The sequence below is a fragment of the Calliopsis andreniformis genome, chromosome 9, assembly GCF_051401765.1.
Source record: "Calliopsis andreniformis isolate RMS-2024a chromosome 9, iyCalAndr_principal, whole genome shotgun sequence".
In the NCBI taxonomy this organism is placed as follows: Eukaryota; Metazoa; Arthropoda; class Insecta; order Hymenoptera; family Andrenidae; genus Calliopsis; species Calliopsis andreniformis.
Window position 1 is genome coordinate 9,516,699 of NC_135070.1, and position 17,343 is coordinate 9,534,041.

A 17,343-nucleotide genomic window follows, 5' to 3' on the forward strand; every position below is an offset into this window, starting at 1 on the left:
TGTCCACGGATGAAAACGAACGTAGATCGGTTCTAGGAAGCAGTAATAGAATTCTACTCTACTAATAACAATACATTGAATGATTCATAATAAAAACTTGAACATTTACATTACTTAATAAAACAGCTCTTTACCATGAAGTTCCAATACAAAGACCAATAAGAATTCTGGGAAATTCTGTCAAAATATTTTCCATTTAACTGAGGAGGAAAATCTTATTTTAACAATTATTATAAATTGTACAGTAAGATTGTTATATGATTATTAAATACAAGACTTATTAGCAATTTCTGATGGTATCATGAAGTATAAAAGAAATCTCGAATAAAAGATTGCTCGTGGCCAACAAAGCAAAGAGGTCAGACCGATCGGAAGCCAAAAGAAAGACAACTGTCATACCCTTATGGAAATATATCCATCAAATGGAACGTGTCACTGTGCCGATCTCACAGTCACGCTGGCACAGGCTCGATCGAGGTTAACGCATCTCTAATGCGACAACGATGCATCCTCCATTGCTGACTTACCTACTTCGCGATTATCCCATAGTCAGGCTCGCGGAGGAGTTGAGCAGCGTTAACGCGTGTGCCACATTCGTGGCACGCAGTTGAATTCACACGAGTTGCGCGAGGAACGGATTCCACGGTGAACAATGGGCGCGAATTACATCGTAAACTGATTTTAACGGGCTAGTAAGTGTTAGAAGGAAGACTAACGAGTTTAAAAAATCCTCCGAGGTGTACGATGGTATCCAGTTAATTTGAGGACACGGTTGCGAGAGGTAGGTGTAATTGAAAGTTTGTGACAGGTGCAAATGATGAATCGCCAAGGTTGTAATCGTTTGGTGCAAACAGCGCGACGTGTGTCTTGCTGTAAATGTTAGAAAAGATTGAAATTTTGTGCTCTGAACTTTATATTAAGTAAACAGTTTTTGCTAGCATTTTAGTGGCACAATTCAATTAGTAACATAGTAGAATTGTAGAATTAATCTAAATCAGTCAGAGAACGAGTGAATATTCTAATGAAACCTAATTCAGAAATGATTTCATGCCAGTGATCCTAATTTGATAAAATTTTGGTCTACTTTCATTTAGATTTGAGGTTGACAGGAATCAGGTCTAGCCTTGACCTAGTTAAAGTAATCTCGAGGTGGATCAGTCTGGAGAGAAACAATTAGCTAGTCAGCACCTGCTGTGTTAACTGCGTGTCCCCATCTTCCATTAATGTAGCCAGAAATTAATACTTGCTTACTACTGCAGAAGACCTAACCACATTTGAATATGCTGAGATTACTTTACTACGTTTGAGGGCACGTTCTCCATTGTTACGAAGGAAAGTTGATTTGTCCCCGAAGGAGGACACTATGAATTAATGGGTGAATATGTACCTGTCATAATGTCAATGCACCTCAAGTTTCTCTGCTGGGATCACGTTTCCATCAATTTACGGGAAACGGAGGAATCTTTCCAATGTATGAAAAGAGTTTTCATCAGAAAGTCGAGATTTGCAAAGATATTTTTAATAAAATTAATACAGTAGGATGTCGATTATCGGAATTAACACTAACTTCAAAATTCATAATTAATTTCTTTTTACTTGAGGTCCTTGTATAGTTTCATCGTTCATACTTCAAATACCGCAAATTCTAAATAACAAAGATCGAGGAAAATTCAGTTCAGATAATCGACACTCTATTATATTAGGTATCCTACTTGCAAAAATTCTAAGAATATTTGTGCTGGAATAGTTGTGACATAATATAATAGAATTTTCACTTTTGTTCTACCAGCAATAAATACCAATACACATTCCATTTGCATTTGAGATTGTGGAGAACAGAATTACGTGCAAATGGAAGCTTGTTCTCCAGAAAGCTAACTACGTTCATTCATCAACAGAATCCCCCAAGGAGACACTTTCGGATCGTTTGCATTGCCACTTTGCGCAAGTTTACACGACACACGTGCTATGCAGCTAAACCAGCTCGCGGAAAAGTGTTTTCCCCTTACGCAATTCGAAACACCGCGCGGAAACGTGACCAGCTGCAAGTGGTTTCCGGAGTGACGGAAGTATGGCAATGGGTTAAACAGTTACACGCTTCCGAAAAGCACAAAAAGAATGTTAGTTACAGAATTCTGTGCATTTAAATCTCTTTGGAAATTTTAATTGAATATTCTTCAACAGACAGTCTTTCAACACTTCAGAACATAAGAAAATTCATTTCACTAAGTTAATCATTTCTCAAGCACCCATGAAATCATAGATTCTCGCTGCAGATGCTCTCTGATAAGAACAGAGCTCGTTTCTCGCTTATTAGATTCAGGTCACTGATCCGCGACAAGTAGTCTTGATGCTGACCTAACTCATTACCACGCTTGTAAAGGCACGAATTTATGTTCGTCGTTTAAATAAACTACTGTTCAGTTTCACAGCAGAAAGTTCATGACACGATCAGGGTACTTAACGATGGAGTGTTAGTGTCCTCTTTTGAAGGAATCCCCTTTCAAACAGAAGAAAGTTCTATTCTAGAGAATTTTCTATGCGATTTGAGTATTAATCCTAGAATAATTATGCTACTAAATTTCTTATTATGATCATAGGAATATCTGAATAAACACCCAAGAGGAATTTGCAAAGTCATTAAGAGATCATTGAGGTTCTAAAGGTACGAGTGTAGTTTCGCAATCTTGTCTTGTCTTCCGTCACACTATCCACCGACGAGATAGCAAACACTGTTTTCTGAAGACCCATTATGCCAGGAATGCTAAGAACTCTAATGATAGTCGAGGATGGTGTTCACCGTTTTGCAGAAGCTTGTTTTCACAGTTCGACTCCCCTGCAGTGCACGACCTTCGTAGGCTGCAGCACTATATGCTTGGAAGCAGTGAATCGAGGATGCTCGATCGGCCCAGTGGCACACAAAGCGGTGGAAGAAAAGTAATCAACCTTTTAAACCTTATTTTCTACTTCCTAGCGTACTAGGAACAAGGGAGGCGGTGTAAGGGGAGCATCCAGACATCTTCGGTTAGGCGACAGTGTTTTATTCGATCTCCAGAGCCTTGTGTTGCTTTCTACCCATGATACTTTGATCCTCCGCCGAGTTGCTAAAAGTGTTACACGCGGTGTTTAAGAACCCTGCTTAGAAAATCGTGAGAAATCAAGCTACTGCCTCGTATGGTGTTTAACAGCAGCAGTTTGGAAGTGCTGAAGGATGATTCAGGTTAAGCGACTTTGGTCTGTAGATAACAGTGTTTTTCACTGTTATCTTCTGATCTTCTCACTGATCTCCTTTCTGAAGATCTGAGAGACAATTCTAATTAATTTTCGTCAAAGTATACTTCTTTCTACAAAAACATTTCACATACACATATAAATTATCGTTTACCTTAAATATTCTCACAAAAAGTAATACCTAAAGCACAAGCAACATTTGCAGTCATAAGTCTTCGAAGCATTAAAAAAAATGTCGTTGATCATCATACTTCTGACTACTCACTAACATTTCCCAGCTTCCTCGTAATTAGCCCAGTTCCTTTTGATTTCAATCCAACAAGGAACAGCCATATTTCACACTCTCCGCGCACGAAGCAATTATCATGGCCACAGACCTTGATTCTGCCGTTCTTACCGCGCAGACCATGCGTTCTTTTACGCATAGCCATAAACGCCCCTAAGTTAACGACGATCGCCCAATCATGGTAAAACTTAGAGCGAGAACGATTCTAAACCGTGGATGCATTCACGCTCTGTATGGCGTAACCGTTAATTGCCTCTGCACTTATAAAAATGACTACGTGTGTAACTGGTCAGTCCGCGTCGAACATGCTTCGACATACGTTCGTCGTTCTGCAATTTTGCAGTATTTTAGCCCTGTGTTGCTGCTACTTCGTTCGTGGACACGCGTATCGAGGTGCACCGATATCGATAGACTGCAAGAAGGATGGGAATTCGACCTGTGGGTCTGCGACGCAAGAGATTCAGTCGACAAGTAGTCAGATGACGGTCGATTTGAAAAAGCTTGGTGAAAATAATGTAGAAGGTGATGGGGGAATTGAAGAGGGTGAGTTTTGTGGAGAATGTGATGAATAATAGTGTTGAAGAAGTTATATGCTTTTTAGTGTTATGAATATGACAAGTGGATGTGTGTTTAAGGATTAAGTGCACCGAATGCCGATTAGCATCGACGAATGTGTTAGTAATTATGAAAGTGGTGCAACAATAAATAAAGAATTGGAAAAGGTGAATGTATCTCTTACGAGTTCAATTTCCTTTTAATTTGTTATTTAAACCACTTTCATAATTATCAACACGAATATAGTCAATTGATATGAGCAGAAAATATTCGTACATATTACGTGGAAAGGAATCTTATGCTCGTACTCGAAGGTTTAAGAAGAGTTAGTGGATTGAGGTCAGACTCTACAACTCACAAAGTCCTGTCAGTATATCATAAAAGTTTTTCCATTTCCGCTTTCTGACTTTCAAATATTTTTTATCTCTACTTCTCATGTAGTATAGGTCTCATTGATTGCTTAAAATATAATTAAATTTTGTACTAACCTAGTAGGTATATAATTTATCATTAGTTAATGTCTATTTTCCAATACAAAATAACTTCAGGTAATCACGATATTTGAAACCAAAGAATGTAGTAATTCTCTGCATTATCAGATTGCCCACAATTGATTAAATTAGTGTTACATTGGGTATAGTAACTAAATCTAGTAAGGTACAGTAATATAGGTATTAATATAGTAATATAGCGATTAAATGAGTAGTGCATTAGGTATAGTAACGTACGCAATTTTAAATATACTTTACTTCAGTTGTCAGGGGAATAGGTATGGCCAGGTCAGACATGACCTAAGAACTTTTTCGACCGATTAAAGTGGAATTAAATTACGTCCAAATTTTCTTTCTCCTGCCTCATTTCTTTCTTGAAAGTATCCCTAAAGGTTTTCTTTAGCTTCATGGAAATGATTCTATGCAGTAGATATGCAGTAGGTATGCAGTAGACCGCATTAACTATTAATTATTCACTTAATCTATGAACACCACAAATTAACGCTGCTTATTGTTTTCTTTCCACGTAATCTCCAAGTCCGATCTCGATTGTTCTTCGAGCGAAAAACGTGGACTCTAGTTGTAACATCGCGTGACACAGTAATTTTTTCATTACTTTACGTTAGAATGCAGGCATGCATAATTAAGGCAAATCGTATTGCTAATTTTGTTAGATTAAATAATGAGAAATTGTGGTACTATTCTTTAGTCACATCGAGGAAGAAAAAAGACAAAGGATACAACATGCTGCTGTATTTTCTGGGAGCTGGAAAGTTGACAATGCTTTACGCTGTTATCAATACCGTCGCTGCTATTGCTGCAAAGGCTCTGATCGTGGCTAAAGTTGCACTTGCGATCGCGACTGCACTTGCATTGAAGAAATCTTCTGGTGAGTGAGTTAGCAAAATACAGATTTATGAATTTAATGATAATAATGTGGAACCTTTTTTTCAGAACACAAGGAAAAAGTGTCGTATGAAATAATTAAGCATCCATATCATACCTATGAACATACACACAGTTCAAGCATCGATTTCGAGCCTCACAGTAGCTTCGACGAAAGCGACTGGAATCGACGAAAAGTTTTTTCGTAAAGACCCCTAAATTTAATAAACAATTTTGTATGAGCTTGTTAAGTACGAATGTATAGCTGAAAAATAAAACAGTGCTATTAAATAAAATAAATGGATTTTCCAATTATACAAAACCTAAAGTATTAACTTACTATTAATATACTTTCTTTATAATTAAAACAAAAATTTTTGTTTACATTATTTATTTCCACTGAAAAATACAATAAAAATTGTCGTGTACACATTTACATTTGACATACGCAACTGACATCTAAATATAAATCTTATTTTACGAAACTACAACTAATTTTTGGTAAAGCATGCTGCATCGACCACCAAAAATAAATAAAATACTACCAGTAACTAAAATAAAAAATATTTTCATTTGGTCAAGATTTATAATAAATAATACTACACTTACATGCGTCACATTTCATATAATAATTATCTACTCATCATTAACAATCTTATAATTTCTATCGTAGGTACTTTCAATAAATTATAAATTGTTATGTGTATACAAACTACTATCACTCATTTAACCAGTCATTAGTACATGAATTTGGTGTTTACAATGTATGTAATACAATGGAAGGAAATAAATGAAACATTGTACATTCAATTCAAGTGGGAGGAACGCCTTCAAGAGTTCTCTGCCAACCTCCACCGTATCCTCCACCTCCATAGCTTCCATGGTGTTCTGATCCTGTAGCGTAGATTACTTCATGTGCACTCCCACCCTGATTAGAAACCAGCTTCTTCAGACCGATGATAGCGCTCAGAACCAAAGCTATTTTGGCTGTGAGCAACGCCGTCCCCGCAATGAATGCAATTTTTCCATAAGCCAATTGCGCCATCATAGCTAGAAGAACGTTCTTCGTTAAAATCTTAAATACTTTTTAACATTTTCTAAGTGTCTTTTATGACTTACCTCCCACAGCGAGGCCACCCAATATTAGAGCCCCGTATCCTTTGCCCTTCTTTTTTCGACCTGAAATAGCAACAATTTATATGGCATTGTTCAAATTGACTATTCAGATTCTTCGATTATATTTAAGTTACTGTAGTATGTCTTCAGAAGCAGAAAGAAAGTTCGCACAAAACCTTCATATCACATGAATTATCAATTTTAATTATTCAATTTTAGTTAACTTCAAAAACTTCAGTATTAAAATAACAACTGTAATATGCATTAGATACGATTAAAAATATTCTGTTTAAAATTACTCCAAAATCATTGAATCTAGGCCAAAGTTCGCACCTTCAAATGCATCTCCAGGAATAGTCAACTGAATGCTCCTAGAGGACAAGTACTCATGAAACTTGTTATCCAGCTTCTGGTCCAAGCTCAGCTCAGTCCCATTCTCGTCTTTGAACGATCTATCGACGCTCCTGGAACCTGCAGCAGGATCTTTCCCGATAGACACGTAATCGTTAACTTTGTACACCGTATCGTCCTTAACCGCAGAGTCCAATATCTCCAGTGCCCTCTGCTTCAGACAATCGAACGCTTTCTTCTCGCTGGCGCATCTGTCGAACAGTTTCATATACTCGCTCTTGCTGTGCGCCAGGTTGACCACCAGCACCAGATGAAGAAGAAAGCCAGCCCCAATCGCCCTAGTCCTCCTCATTCTGCCCGATACTCCTCTGTTCGAATAGGAAACTCCAAGCTTCTACGACGATCTATTTCGCGGCAACAAGACCGCCCGGAAAATGCCGCGAACTAAATCGAATAGTATCGCGGCGGCTCTTTTATAAGGGTATTTGACGTTCTCCTACCATCGGTCATCGTTCGTCCTTACGACTGCCGCATCACACCTGATCCACGCGCTGTTTAACGCCTCCTCCTTTGGGAGGAGGGACTCCTGAACCAAAACAATGTCGTATAGCCCCGTAAGTAAGTATCCCTCCGACCTGGTTGCCAAGTGAAGCCGAAACCGCCTCAGAACGGCCGCTGAATGGGTATCAAAGGCCTGCTCAGAGGAGGATCGGAGGTCCGAACTGGAATTCTTTTGTTGCCCACTTCTACTGCTTGGCCATCATTCCTTGGAGGAACTTCGATGCGTTTGGAAGCAGAAGCCAGAAGAGAAGTTGAAGGTACAGATCGGTTTAAATATCCTGGGAATCTTTTTTTAGAGTTCTGTGAATTATCTGGACAGAGGACTTCAGGCATGAAGTTAAGGAATTGAAAGAAAATTTGCAACTCTGATCTCTTAGATGAAGTGCAAGGAGGAGGGGTTGCAACCCTTTTCATGGCAAGTGTCAGTGTTTACATATATCACGACCGATCTTTAACGCATTGTTCTCCTTAATGGTAGAGATTAATTCATGCTGTGGAGATACTGTTAGTCCGACACAGATTACGGACCGTGACGCACTATTTTTGACGAAACGAGCGGGGCAATTACACGCGCACGCATTTTATTGAAAATTGTCCACTGACTCATGGTCGTTCGAGCTCCGCCTGAAAATCCAGGGCACTCTTCTCCACGCTGATCGTTCTTGTGACCACGTAGCGATCGCAATTACCCTACTTTGGACAAAAAAGAGACTGCACATTAATATCATTAACTCGAGGAGCCATGGAATTACGCTTCCCAATATTACACAAATTTCGAGCTGCATCAGCCTTCGGTTAGACCTCTCGGGCTATGTGTACGATCTCACTTAAATCACAGGAAAATATTAACAATACTAATCACAGTAATGAGAATAACTGCAACAATTACTGCAATTACTACTATTCCTTATAACAATGATGTCTTCATCCCATCGTACTTGAATGCAAACTTTTTATCCCATTGTACATATAAAAGTAGAAAAGCTACGATACACACTACTAGTACATAGGATATAAAAAGACGAAGTACAGTTACTCGCTGCCACAGTCCCATTATTTAACGCAACAAGAACTTAAGAATAGAGGGAAAAACTGCAACATGTGTAATAGCACGATTTCCTCTTCGTAAGTTTCATGAGGTACGCCGTGATAAATCTATCGAGAACAGAAACGCTTCTGTGCCACGGATGAGGCTTCTTCGAGTGAAGAGTGGACGAAACTCTCGAGGTGGAGGAAAAATCGAACCGTTACGTTCCGACGAATCCATCGTAGTCACGCATGTTCGACGGCCAGCTAGGCAGAGGCAGAAGTCCAAACAGTTCTCGTGCAAGCGCAGGGGCCGTGAAACAATGGCGGAAAACAAGGAACTTTTACGGTCGACCGTCTCCTGCCCGCGTAATATATGCTCACCTTGATTGTTACACTTGACATAAGGAGTTACGAGCACGTGGCGGTATAGGCGATCACGGGACCATGAAAGCTATTACATTTACGAACAGCAATGTTTCCTGGACGCGCGTTTTACGTTGCCACCGTGATCCACCTTCTTCCGACCGATGAACAGTTAGACGACCGAACGAGAGGGCTATCCGATAATGGAGTGAGACTAATGGACTCGTCGGGTGAAAACTGTCCAGAATACGTCAAATGCCCTCCCTGGGGATATGTGAAACCGACAGTGATAGAGAGGAACTGGCTTGGGTCTGATAATGAGTTTCGTTAGCCCTTTAGTGGCTGGCGAGATACGTATGTCCTACTTGACTAATTTAACTGAAGGTATCGGACGTACAAAATGGACCTCTCGAAATCCTTTCGATAAATATGTTCTACATAAATGCTAGAATTACATGCTATCTGAAATATCTCATTTCTCAAATCCGTGTATTTTTATAATTTTTAAGAAGAAGTGTCTTTGTAACAGTCGATTAATTGTTGAAAGTAGAGAAGAGCTTCCACTTCCTTTTATCCTCATACTAATAAAATGCAGGAAGTCGTAACATAATTATAGTTCTTTCGCTCTTCCTTGAGCTTTAATTTTATTAAAAAAGGTACAGTAGTATATAAGAAGATTAATAATACCCTATACTACTTTTGAATTTAATACTGAACAGGTTCTATAAATAATAATCTTTGGACAACAAAAGTATTCTCCTACTTAAAGTAACATAGTTCACAAATTCCATGTCATCGATCACAATTCTCCGAAGCATCCAAATTGAAACTAATTATTCTTCACCCAAACAAAATTCTTCCCACTTCGTTTATTCTTCGCAGTCTCTGCGTTATCGTAGACATCAACGACTTCCCTGATCACATGCTGATTGTACGGCTCGAAATTGTTCGTCTGATAGATTTTATATGGTCGATGCTGATAGGTTTGGTAGTCATAGTACGGGTAACCCCCACCTGGAGGCTCGTGACCATGCGTGTGGAATCCATTGAATCCACCTCCTGGATAGGGAGCCGAGGCTGAGGAAAATAGCGTGTTCCAACCTAGTAGACCGCTGATAATCAGAGCTATCTTTGTTAACAACAATGCCTTCTTCGTTAGCAGTAACAGGAATCCAAAGAGCAGTGGAATGAGAGAAGCCAAGTTGAACTTGAATCCCAGAAGGAAAGGAACCAGCAGATGCCTCATCATTAGTCTTCCTGAACAAAAATTTGAATTCAAATTATTTTTCCACAATTCAGTTGAGGATCCTGTTCCTTAAAACTTCGTAGTATTTTTAGAACGAATAAAACCGCGCGGTGAGTGCTTCCGGGTAATAAACAGGATTAGTAGATTTTAGCACAAGTAGGCCAATAAATTCTAGTACTTATGTGAACTGTCGTGTGACAGTAGATTTAGATCGTATCAGAAGAACAGAACCGTGAATCTCTAAGCAATGCAGTTTATAGCTTTTTAACTACATTTGAATATAGCAAGCAAGATTCTTAAGTCTTCAACGTGCGTGGCCTTGACCGTGCTGCCTACTGGAGGTAGTTCCTGAAAGCAGCTCGTGGCGAACGGTGCCTCAGCAAAGATGCGAACCCTGAAGAACAACGGGTTCGTTTCCATTCTACGATAATCTGACGCTTCCCCCAGCCAATAGCCGCAATTTCTCGAGGCAAGCAGCTTGAATCAATCATTCATCTTCGCGAGGTCAATTAAACTTCAGAGTGTCCCACTTTGCGTATACTAACTCTACGAGGTTCAAGTCTCTCATACTCTACCATTTCTCTGAATTATCAATTGAGATATTCAATCAAAGAACCATTCATAAAGTTGCAGCTTACCTGGGCCAGCCTGTCTGTCGCTAAAAGCTGCTACTCTGTCATTGATAGCGAACTCGAGGACTCCATTTCCATTTAACATCGGGCCAGCCCTCATTTCCAGCCCTGGGTACAAATTATTCAAGTTCCACCTGAGGCTTCTGCGTTCCATTAACCTGGCCGCCGCTTTCACGATGTTCCCGAAATCCTTTGGATCGTAATCCCAATCGAGAAGCTCTCTTCCATAGCCATCGGCTCTCTCGAGATGCACCGCCCCGAAATCCAAGTCGTCATTCTGATTCATAGACTGAAGAGTGCTCAGAGCTCCACGATTCACGCATTCCAGGGGACCATATTCTTTTCTGGATAAACAAGCGCCGAAAGCTTCATTGAAGCTCGCTGAGTCCTCGTTATTTAATATAGGGTCCTCGGTTGGCTCCATGATCACCGTGATTCCCGTGGAAACGAATACTAATAGGCACAAACTGCGGAGTTCATGTTTCATGGTGACGTTAAGTGCTACACGGTCAACAGCTGATGAACAGAAGCTCGAAGTATGATGGTGGAGAAAGTTGATAAGGTTTCGTGCAAACGGTCGCGCGATGAAAGTCCCTCGCGAGAAAGAGGAATTGTTAATTAAGCTGATCGCGCCGCTCTGGGAAAAGAGAAGTTGCGGTGAATGCGGCGAACAGGAAAGACCTGAATGGGAACCTTGTCGATTGTGAAGATTGACTTCAGAGACGTGGAACGGCTATGGGAAATGTTATTATCTCGAAATTTCTACTTGTACGTTTTTCAGTAAGAAGGAGGTAGATACATATCAGTTCATCACATACATATGTGTAAGTACATAATAAGTAGATATGTGTAATTATAAATAATGAACTTGAGACACAGCAGACATTTTTTATTATTACCTTACTTTTTATACAATTTAAGAAGACACTGACTTTTAAACCTGAAAATGTGGAATAAGAAATTTGGTGCTCTGTCTGGGTAACCTACTTGTATCAAATTCAGAATAAACAAAAAATGCAAAAATTTCTCACTTAGTCTGATGATTTACTTACAGTTTTATGTTACTCCGCCATTATTAAACAGTGCTTCATATCCACAAATTAAATAAAATGTCGAATATTCTCATACCTAAATATTTAACTATACCTTTCATACTAAAGTCAGAAACACTCAAGGTAAACTATTCCTCAGATCTTCCAAACACTTCATCCCTTACAGTCCTACATCTACCACCCTCCACTTTTCCCATATCCATTCCACTGTCATTCTCCCACTCTTTGATCTTGTAATATTGTCTCGTTCCCGATCCTCACCTAATGAAACCACATCTCATGTTCCCCCATTTCATTGCACTGGCAGTAAAAGCACACCCTTCCAAACATCGACTGAACGTACCACGACTAAAAATGTTTCACAAGAGCCTCACGAAGCGAGGTGGAAGAAATGTGGCCGGGTTCTAAAACAATACTGTTGATCCAGCACCCACGATCAGCCGACTATATAGGCGTCAAGGGGGCGTTCACACACGACGGAACAATCGGTTTCACTCGACGGATCTTGCGAGCAGCGAAAGTACTGTCTGCCTTGTTTTTCGTCCGGGATCCTTTGATACACCGGATGCACCTGAGAAGAACAATTTTCATTGGCTGAGGAAGCGTCTGGTAGCCAGGACTCGTTACCCCGTCAGAACGTCTAAGCGAAAGAGAAGAGAAACTCTGGGCCATGCAAAAGAATCGACGATGTTTGCTGTCGCGAAAGCTTCCGAGTGACAGCCAACAGACTGTGCAAAGAACACGCTAGCTAACTGAGCAAACATAAAGCAGCGTTAACACGATTACGATCAATTAGCACGGTCCATGAGAGTCACACCTGAGAGTCATCAATGGGAAGAGGAACAGGAAGTAGCATGATAGACGATGTGTCGTATAAAATTAAAGTTTATTTATAAATAATGCGATAAGTTACATGGCGAACCCCGTGGGGTATATAAATAATCATTGGATTGAATCTGGTGGCCCTGTGCAGGTACTGACTACGAGTCCGTGCGCGACCGACCTCAGGAAGCCTTAGCCTCCCTCTGGAGAGGTCGTTGTTGACCCCTGAAGGGTTACCGCACTGGGTGATCAAGGGTGCGCGACTGTCACCGTTCACTGTTCCTACTAGAGTCTGTTCGACGTCTCTTTTCTGTCTGAAGCACCGCGACAACAGTAATCTCATCGTTCGACACCAAGTTCTGTTAGTCCAAGTTACATAGTCCAGTCAGTGGTCAGTCCACGTCACAGTTCGTCACGTTTAGTCACTTAGTCACGTGCAGTTCGTGTCGTTTTATGAAACGCGTATCATTGTAAGAAGCAAGTAGTCCAGTCGATCGAGTCGATAGGTTCGCGCACGGTCCTCGACTCGCGGAGGTCCTCAAAGGGTGGAGTCACGCAGCCCTCGGGTGATCGTCAATGGTTGGACGATCACTTTGGCGAACGAAGGTGGAGAATTGAGAGGTAATGATGGACGAAGCCGTCGAACTATTCGGAAGGCTTATACGCGTTGTACGCGAGATCAGAGCCAGCCGATCTTGCCCAGCCGTGGTGGTCGTGGTGCTCTTCGTGGCCGTACGAGTGCACGGGGTGAGCAACCACTTCGTAGCTCTGGTGCTTGTTAGCGAACAGCTTCTGCAGAGCGATGATGGCGCTGACGATCAAGGCGATCTTGCCGATCACGAGGGCCTTCAGGGCTAGAAGAGCCAGAGCACCGAGAGCGATGGGGATGAGGGCAGCAGCCTTCAGTTTCAACAGCAGAAGGATTGGCAACAGGGATTTCACGATCTTCTTCTTCTTTCCACGGGCTGGAATGAAATAAAAAGTGTTACGTTAACGTCACACCTTTGCATGCTTGCATATCGTTAACCCTTTATACATGTTTAATAAAAAATTCTGACAAATTAGATAAAGTTAAGACATCCTGCAGTAGCTGAATGCATAAACTGATCCACGAGACAAAGTCCCAGGTAGAAGTCTGATAAATTTAGTGAATATGTAGGTTATACATATAACTTTTATTTAAAGAAACTCTGACTGTGAACTCGGAGAAAGTTACAGTCGTAATGAATTACCTTCGTCGAAACTGCGGGAGACTTCCTCAGGAAGGCTCAGCTCAACAGTGTGGGTGGAGAGGAACTTGGCAGCCCTGTCGTAGAGAGCGTCATTGATGGCCGCTTCCTTGGCTTCGATTTCAGCAGGCAGAGAACTTTCAATATCGTTGAGGGACCTGGCGTTGTCAGCACGGCTGGAAAGTAAAATCCTCGCGTGAGGATCGACGCAACCCCAAGAACAATTCCATTGACAATTCCATCGACAATCCCATTGACTGGCGCACGTAATCGCCGACGCACGGTGCCTCGCATATAATACACTCGAGCAACTCAGTCACTGTCTCCCAAACGTGATCCTTACCTGTTCTTAGCTTCCTCGGTCTGCACAATCTTGAATCCGTCAGCGATCTCGATGTCAGCCGATCGCGCCGCTCTGTCGACGAAACGGAGGGCCTTCAGCTTCAAGCACACCGAGAGATCCTCTTCGCCGGAGCACGAGGCGTAAACGTCGAGGGCTTCTTCCAGGATGGAAGGCTGCGCCGCGTCCTGCGCCGCGGGGGCGGCGAAGGCGGACGCGACGAGGAGCGTAGCGAGAACCACGTACTTGAACATCTCCGAAGAACGGTCACCAAAAAGGAACTTGTTGCGATCAACAAAATCTCTGCGTACTTCTCCCGATAATTTCGCACTCCCTACGGAACGGACTGCTCACACCGTGCTACTCGAACTACTGCGGCGATCGTATCGACACTGACCGAAAGAATCACGATTGCTGCCTTTTATCCTCGTCGCGAAAGGGGCCCGCGTACGTTTTTGAAATTTTGATGGCCCCCACCGACCAGGCCCCCGCCCGCCGTCGGGTTACAACCCGTACGAGCTATTGGTTCTCCTCCAGGCGGTCGTCCAGCGCGCGCTTCTCTCTGTCGTGCTCGTCTCCCGTTGACGCTCCTCCACACGCTCGCACACGCGCGGTCCTTCTCGCTTTTCTCCTCTCCGTCCGTGGCTGCTCGCTTCCACGTCCGTGTGCCACGCACACGACGACCGTGGTCCCTCGATCGACGGGCCGAGGGACAGAGGGGGCACAGTGGAAATCGCTGAAAGATGCTTGCCCACGCGGACCTGCCCTTTTCCATCCACGAGGAGATTCGGCCGCCTTGGTTCAGCCGGGTCAAAGTGGCTTCCACGACGCGATCGTGGAACGCGGATTCAGACGTTTCCGGTAACAGACGAGACGTCTGGGACATCTTGTCGAGATCGGAGCTTCGGTCCATGGACCTGGAGGACTCTGCGGAGATTCGAGAAGATTCTATGGGAGAAGTGGACGTTGTTTAATCAGTAGACAGTAGGAATGATTCAGAAGTGTTAGAAAGATTACTGTTATTAGTGTTGCTATAATATAAATTGATTTAAATTTTGTGTATAAGGTTTGTTTGTTTATTAAGAAAGGGTAAGAAAATCGTTTGGAGTACGATGATGTTATATGTAGGAATTTAACGAACGGTGTATATGACACATGAAATCTGCTGGAGTAGGGAGAAAGTCGACTGATTTACAATACCTATTAACACTCTTAAATAAAGATCTTGGTTGGATCTAAGGTAGATTTTCTTGAAAGATAAATGTCTCAGTATCTATATATTTAACAAGTCAAATGTATCAATAAGTAGACACCCTAAAATTGTATGTCCTACTACTTTAGCCATGAGGTCCCAGAAACTAAGGATACTATTTTATGATACAAATTATTTTTAATTATTCATAGCTACTATATTAGAATTGATGTCAAAAATTGAATAAAATTAGAGGTAGTATTTGGGTGTCAGGACATGGTCAACTATTGGAACATTTACCTTAGTACTGTTAAAAATTTAAAGGGTATGAATAAATTGGAAAATATGAATAAGAATTCAAGTGAAAGATAATTATAGGGAAGACAGTATTAGAAAAGATGAATGGAAGAAGAAAAAGGTAGGCCTAACAAGAGGATCAAAGAAACAGGTTCACTAGATAACATTCTCCTTCAAATTTATTTTCTTTCCAAAATACATAATTACTCCAGTCATTTCCACCACATCCTTAAGAAATACTCCTTTTACCCAGTCAACTATACTTCAACTGTTTCAAAAGTAATCGCTCCATCGAGACAGCTATTAAAAAATATAAACTCAAATAGGCCTCCTCCCTCAAAAACGCTCGATCACCAGTAAGCCAGTTATTCCTAAAGAAAATAGACACGGAGCTCAGCGAAAAGTGGCGATGATAAAACGACGCTATCCACGGTGGTTTCGCTTTCAACAAGCCGTATAATACCGCGCATTATGTAGAAGATACTTGAATCTCACGCCTCCGCAACTTTCATCGTCGTGCTACGACCTCCTATCGCACAGAACACGCGTTTCCCAGCCTGGTACGCATACTCGAAATTCCTCGAACTAAATCTGGCAGACCAGCCGCGACACCTAGACCAATCTCCCGTCGAATTCGATTACAGGGAACAGTTCGGCGATTTTTCTCGGTAACTGTAATTCGCAGTTAAACGAGTTCCCCCGACATTCTTTGGCCCGTCTCTCCCTCTGCTTTCAGCTCCTTTTTCTCTCTCTTCCTCAGTCTCCCATTCAGTGGAACCGAGCGACACCATAGATGGGTTAAGGTCGTCCTCCGAGATGGCGTTTGAAATTAATATATGCACGCGAGTGTCGCGAGGAGCGCGTTTAACGGTTTTTCATGGAATGTCCACGCGGACGAGTCGTGTGCGGACGAGTTGGGTCCGCGCCAAACCTCGTCGTGGACTGGCCGCGCCTCGGCTTGACCCCGAAGACGTCTCGCCTAGAAAAACGCGGAGAAAGAGGAAGGAAAAAAGGATGAGAGGGCAGGATTGAACGGAGCGCGTCGTTTCCGATCAGCAGCGGGGAGAGCACGATCGCACGCGACTTTCTCCGCGGTTTTGAAGATGGTCGCACGAGCGTTGCCTCGAATTCCTCGCTCTCGTGTTGTCGTTCCTCTTTACCTCTCAATTTGAAGGGTAATCGAAGCGAGATTCAGCTGGAGATATTTGTTAAATTTTATTGTGATTACAGGAATGGGTTACTGTTAGTACGATCTGAGAATTTAAATGACTTGTGAAGAGTATATAATAATAAATTGTCATATATCTTAACTTAATAACTTAGAGAAGAAGAAAATATGAATAGCTTCTATGTATAGATATTGATTCGTGAGTTAAGTGACATCTTTAGTTAGTACTTTTTATCTTTCTTACTGTTCCAAAAAATCTTATCTTTTTTTGTTCGTAGGTACATTTCAGATTTAATTTGAATCTAATAAATACCTAAATAATCTTTTACTGTAGTCTCTTTCATTCCATTCATTTTTTCTTCTTGTTACTCATAGAGATCTTCGTGGTCGAGCAAATAGTTTCAATATCTCAGCCAGACAGAAGAAAATCGTCGTCACCGCAAACGAGTTCTATCAAATCGCCTAACCGATAAAACGAAAGTGTCTGTCGAGTAGAC

The 17,343-nt window shown here is 41.7% G+C and overlaps 3 protein-coding genes across 3 annotated transcripts; all 3 read right to left on the reverse strand.

Annotated features, from left to right (window-relative positions):
- Window positions 1-6,259: 6,259 nt before the first annotated feature.
- LOC143183361 (uncharacterized) lies at window positions 6,260-7,809 on the reverse strand. The gene is made up of 6 exons (XM_076384886.1): window positions 7,660-7,809; window positions 7,416-7,609; window positions 7,354-7,359; window positions 6,898-7,283; window positions 6,568-6,627; window positions 6,260-6,498 (listed from the first exon to the last, which is right to left on the reverse strand). Exons 1-6 carry the CDS (start codon window positions 7,807-7,809, stop codon window positions 6,260-6,262), a joined length of 1,035 nt encoding a protein of 344 aa, XP_076241001.1.
- Window positions 7,810-9,697: 1,888 nt separating this feature from the next.
- Window positions 9,698-11,233, reverse strand: LOC143183876 (uncharacterized). The gene is made up of 2 exons (XM_076385646.1): window positions 10,753-11,233; window positions 9,698-10,125 (listed from the first exon to the last, which is right to left on the reverse strand). The coding sequence occupies exons 1-2, from the start codon at window positions 11,231-11,233 to the stop codon at window positions 9,698-9,700; spliced, it is 909 nt and encodes a 302-aa protein (XP_076241761.1).
- A 2,032-nt stretch (window positions 11,234-13,265) lies between these two features.
- Window positions 13,266-14,443, reverse strand: Osi9 (DUF1676 domain-containing protein Osi9). The gene is made up of 3 exons (XM_076384566.1): window positions 14,193-14,443; window positions 13,853-14,025; window positions 13,266-13,585 (listed from the first exon to the last, which is right to left on the reverse strand). The coding sequence occupies exons 1-3, from the start codon at window positions 14,441-14,443 to the stop codon at window positions 13,266-13,268; spliced, it is 744 nt and encodes a 247-aa protein (XP_076240681.1).
- Between the last annotated feature and the right edge of the window lie 2,900 nt (window positions 14,444-17,343).

Excerpts from the sequence above, each read along its gene's own strand:
- LOC143183361 (XM_076384886.1), bottom strand. The coding sequence starts at position 7,809 with ATGCCTGAAGTCCTCTGTCCAGATAATTCACAGAACTCTAAAAAAAGA. Across the intron at positions 7,610-7,659 it reads ATGATGGCCAAGCAGTAGAA|GCCTTTGATACCCATTCAGC; the intron begins GTGGGCAACAAA and ends TCCTCTGAGCAG. Across the intron at positions 6,499-6,567 it reads GGGTGGCCTCGCTGTGGGAG|CTATGATGGCGCAATTGGCT; the intron begins GTAAGTCATAAA and ends ACGTTCTTCTAG.
- LOC143183876 (XM_076385646.1), bottom strand. The coding sequence starts at position 11,233 with ATGAAACATGAACTCCGCAGTTTGTGCCTATTAGTATTCGTTTCCACG. Across the intron at positions 10,126-10,752 it reads CGACAGACAGGCTGGCCCAG|GAAGACTAATGATGAGGCAT; the intron begins GTAAGCTGCAAC and ends ATTTTTGTTCAG.
- Osi9 (XM_076384566.1), bottom strand. The coding sequence starts at position 14,443 with ATGTTCAAGTACGTGGTTCTCGCTACGCTCCTCGTCGCGTCCGCCTTC. Across the intron at positions 14,026-14,192 it reads ACCGAGGAAGCTAAGAACAG|CCGTGCTGACAACGCCAGGT; the intron begins GTAAGGATCACG and ends TTTACTTTCCAG. Across the intron at positions 13,586-13,852 it reads CTCCCGCAGTTTCGACGAAG|CCCGTGGAAAGAAGAAGAAG; the intron begins GTAATTCATTAC and ends ATTTCATTCCAG.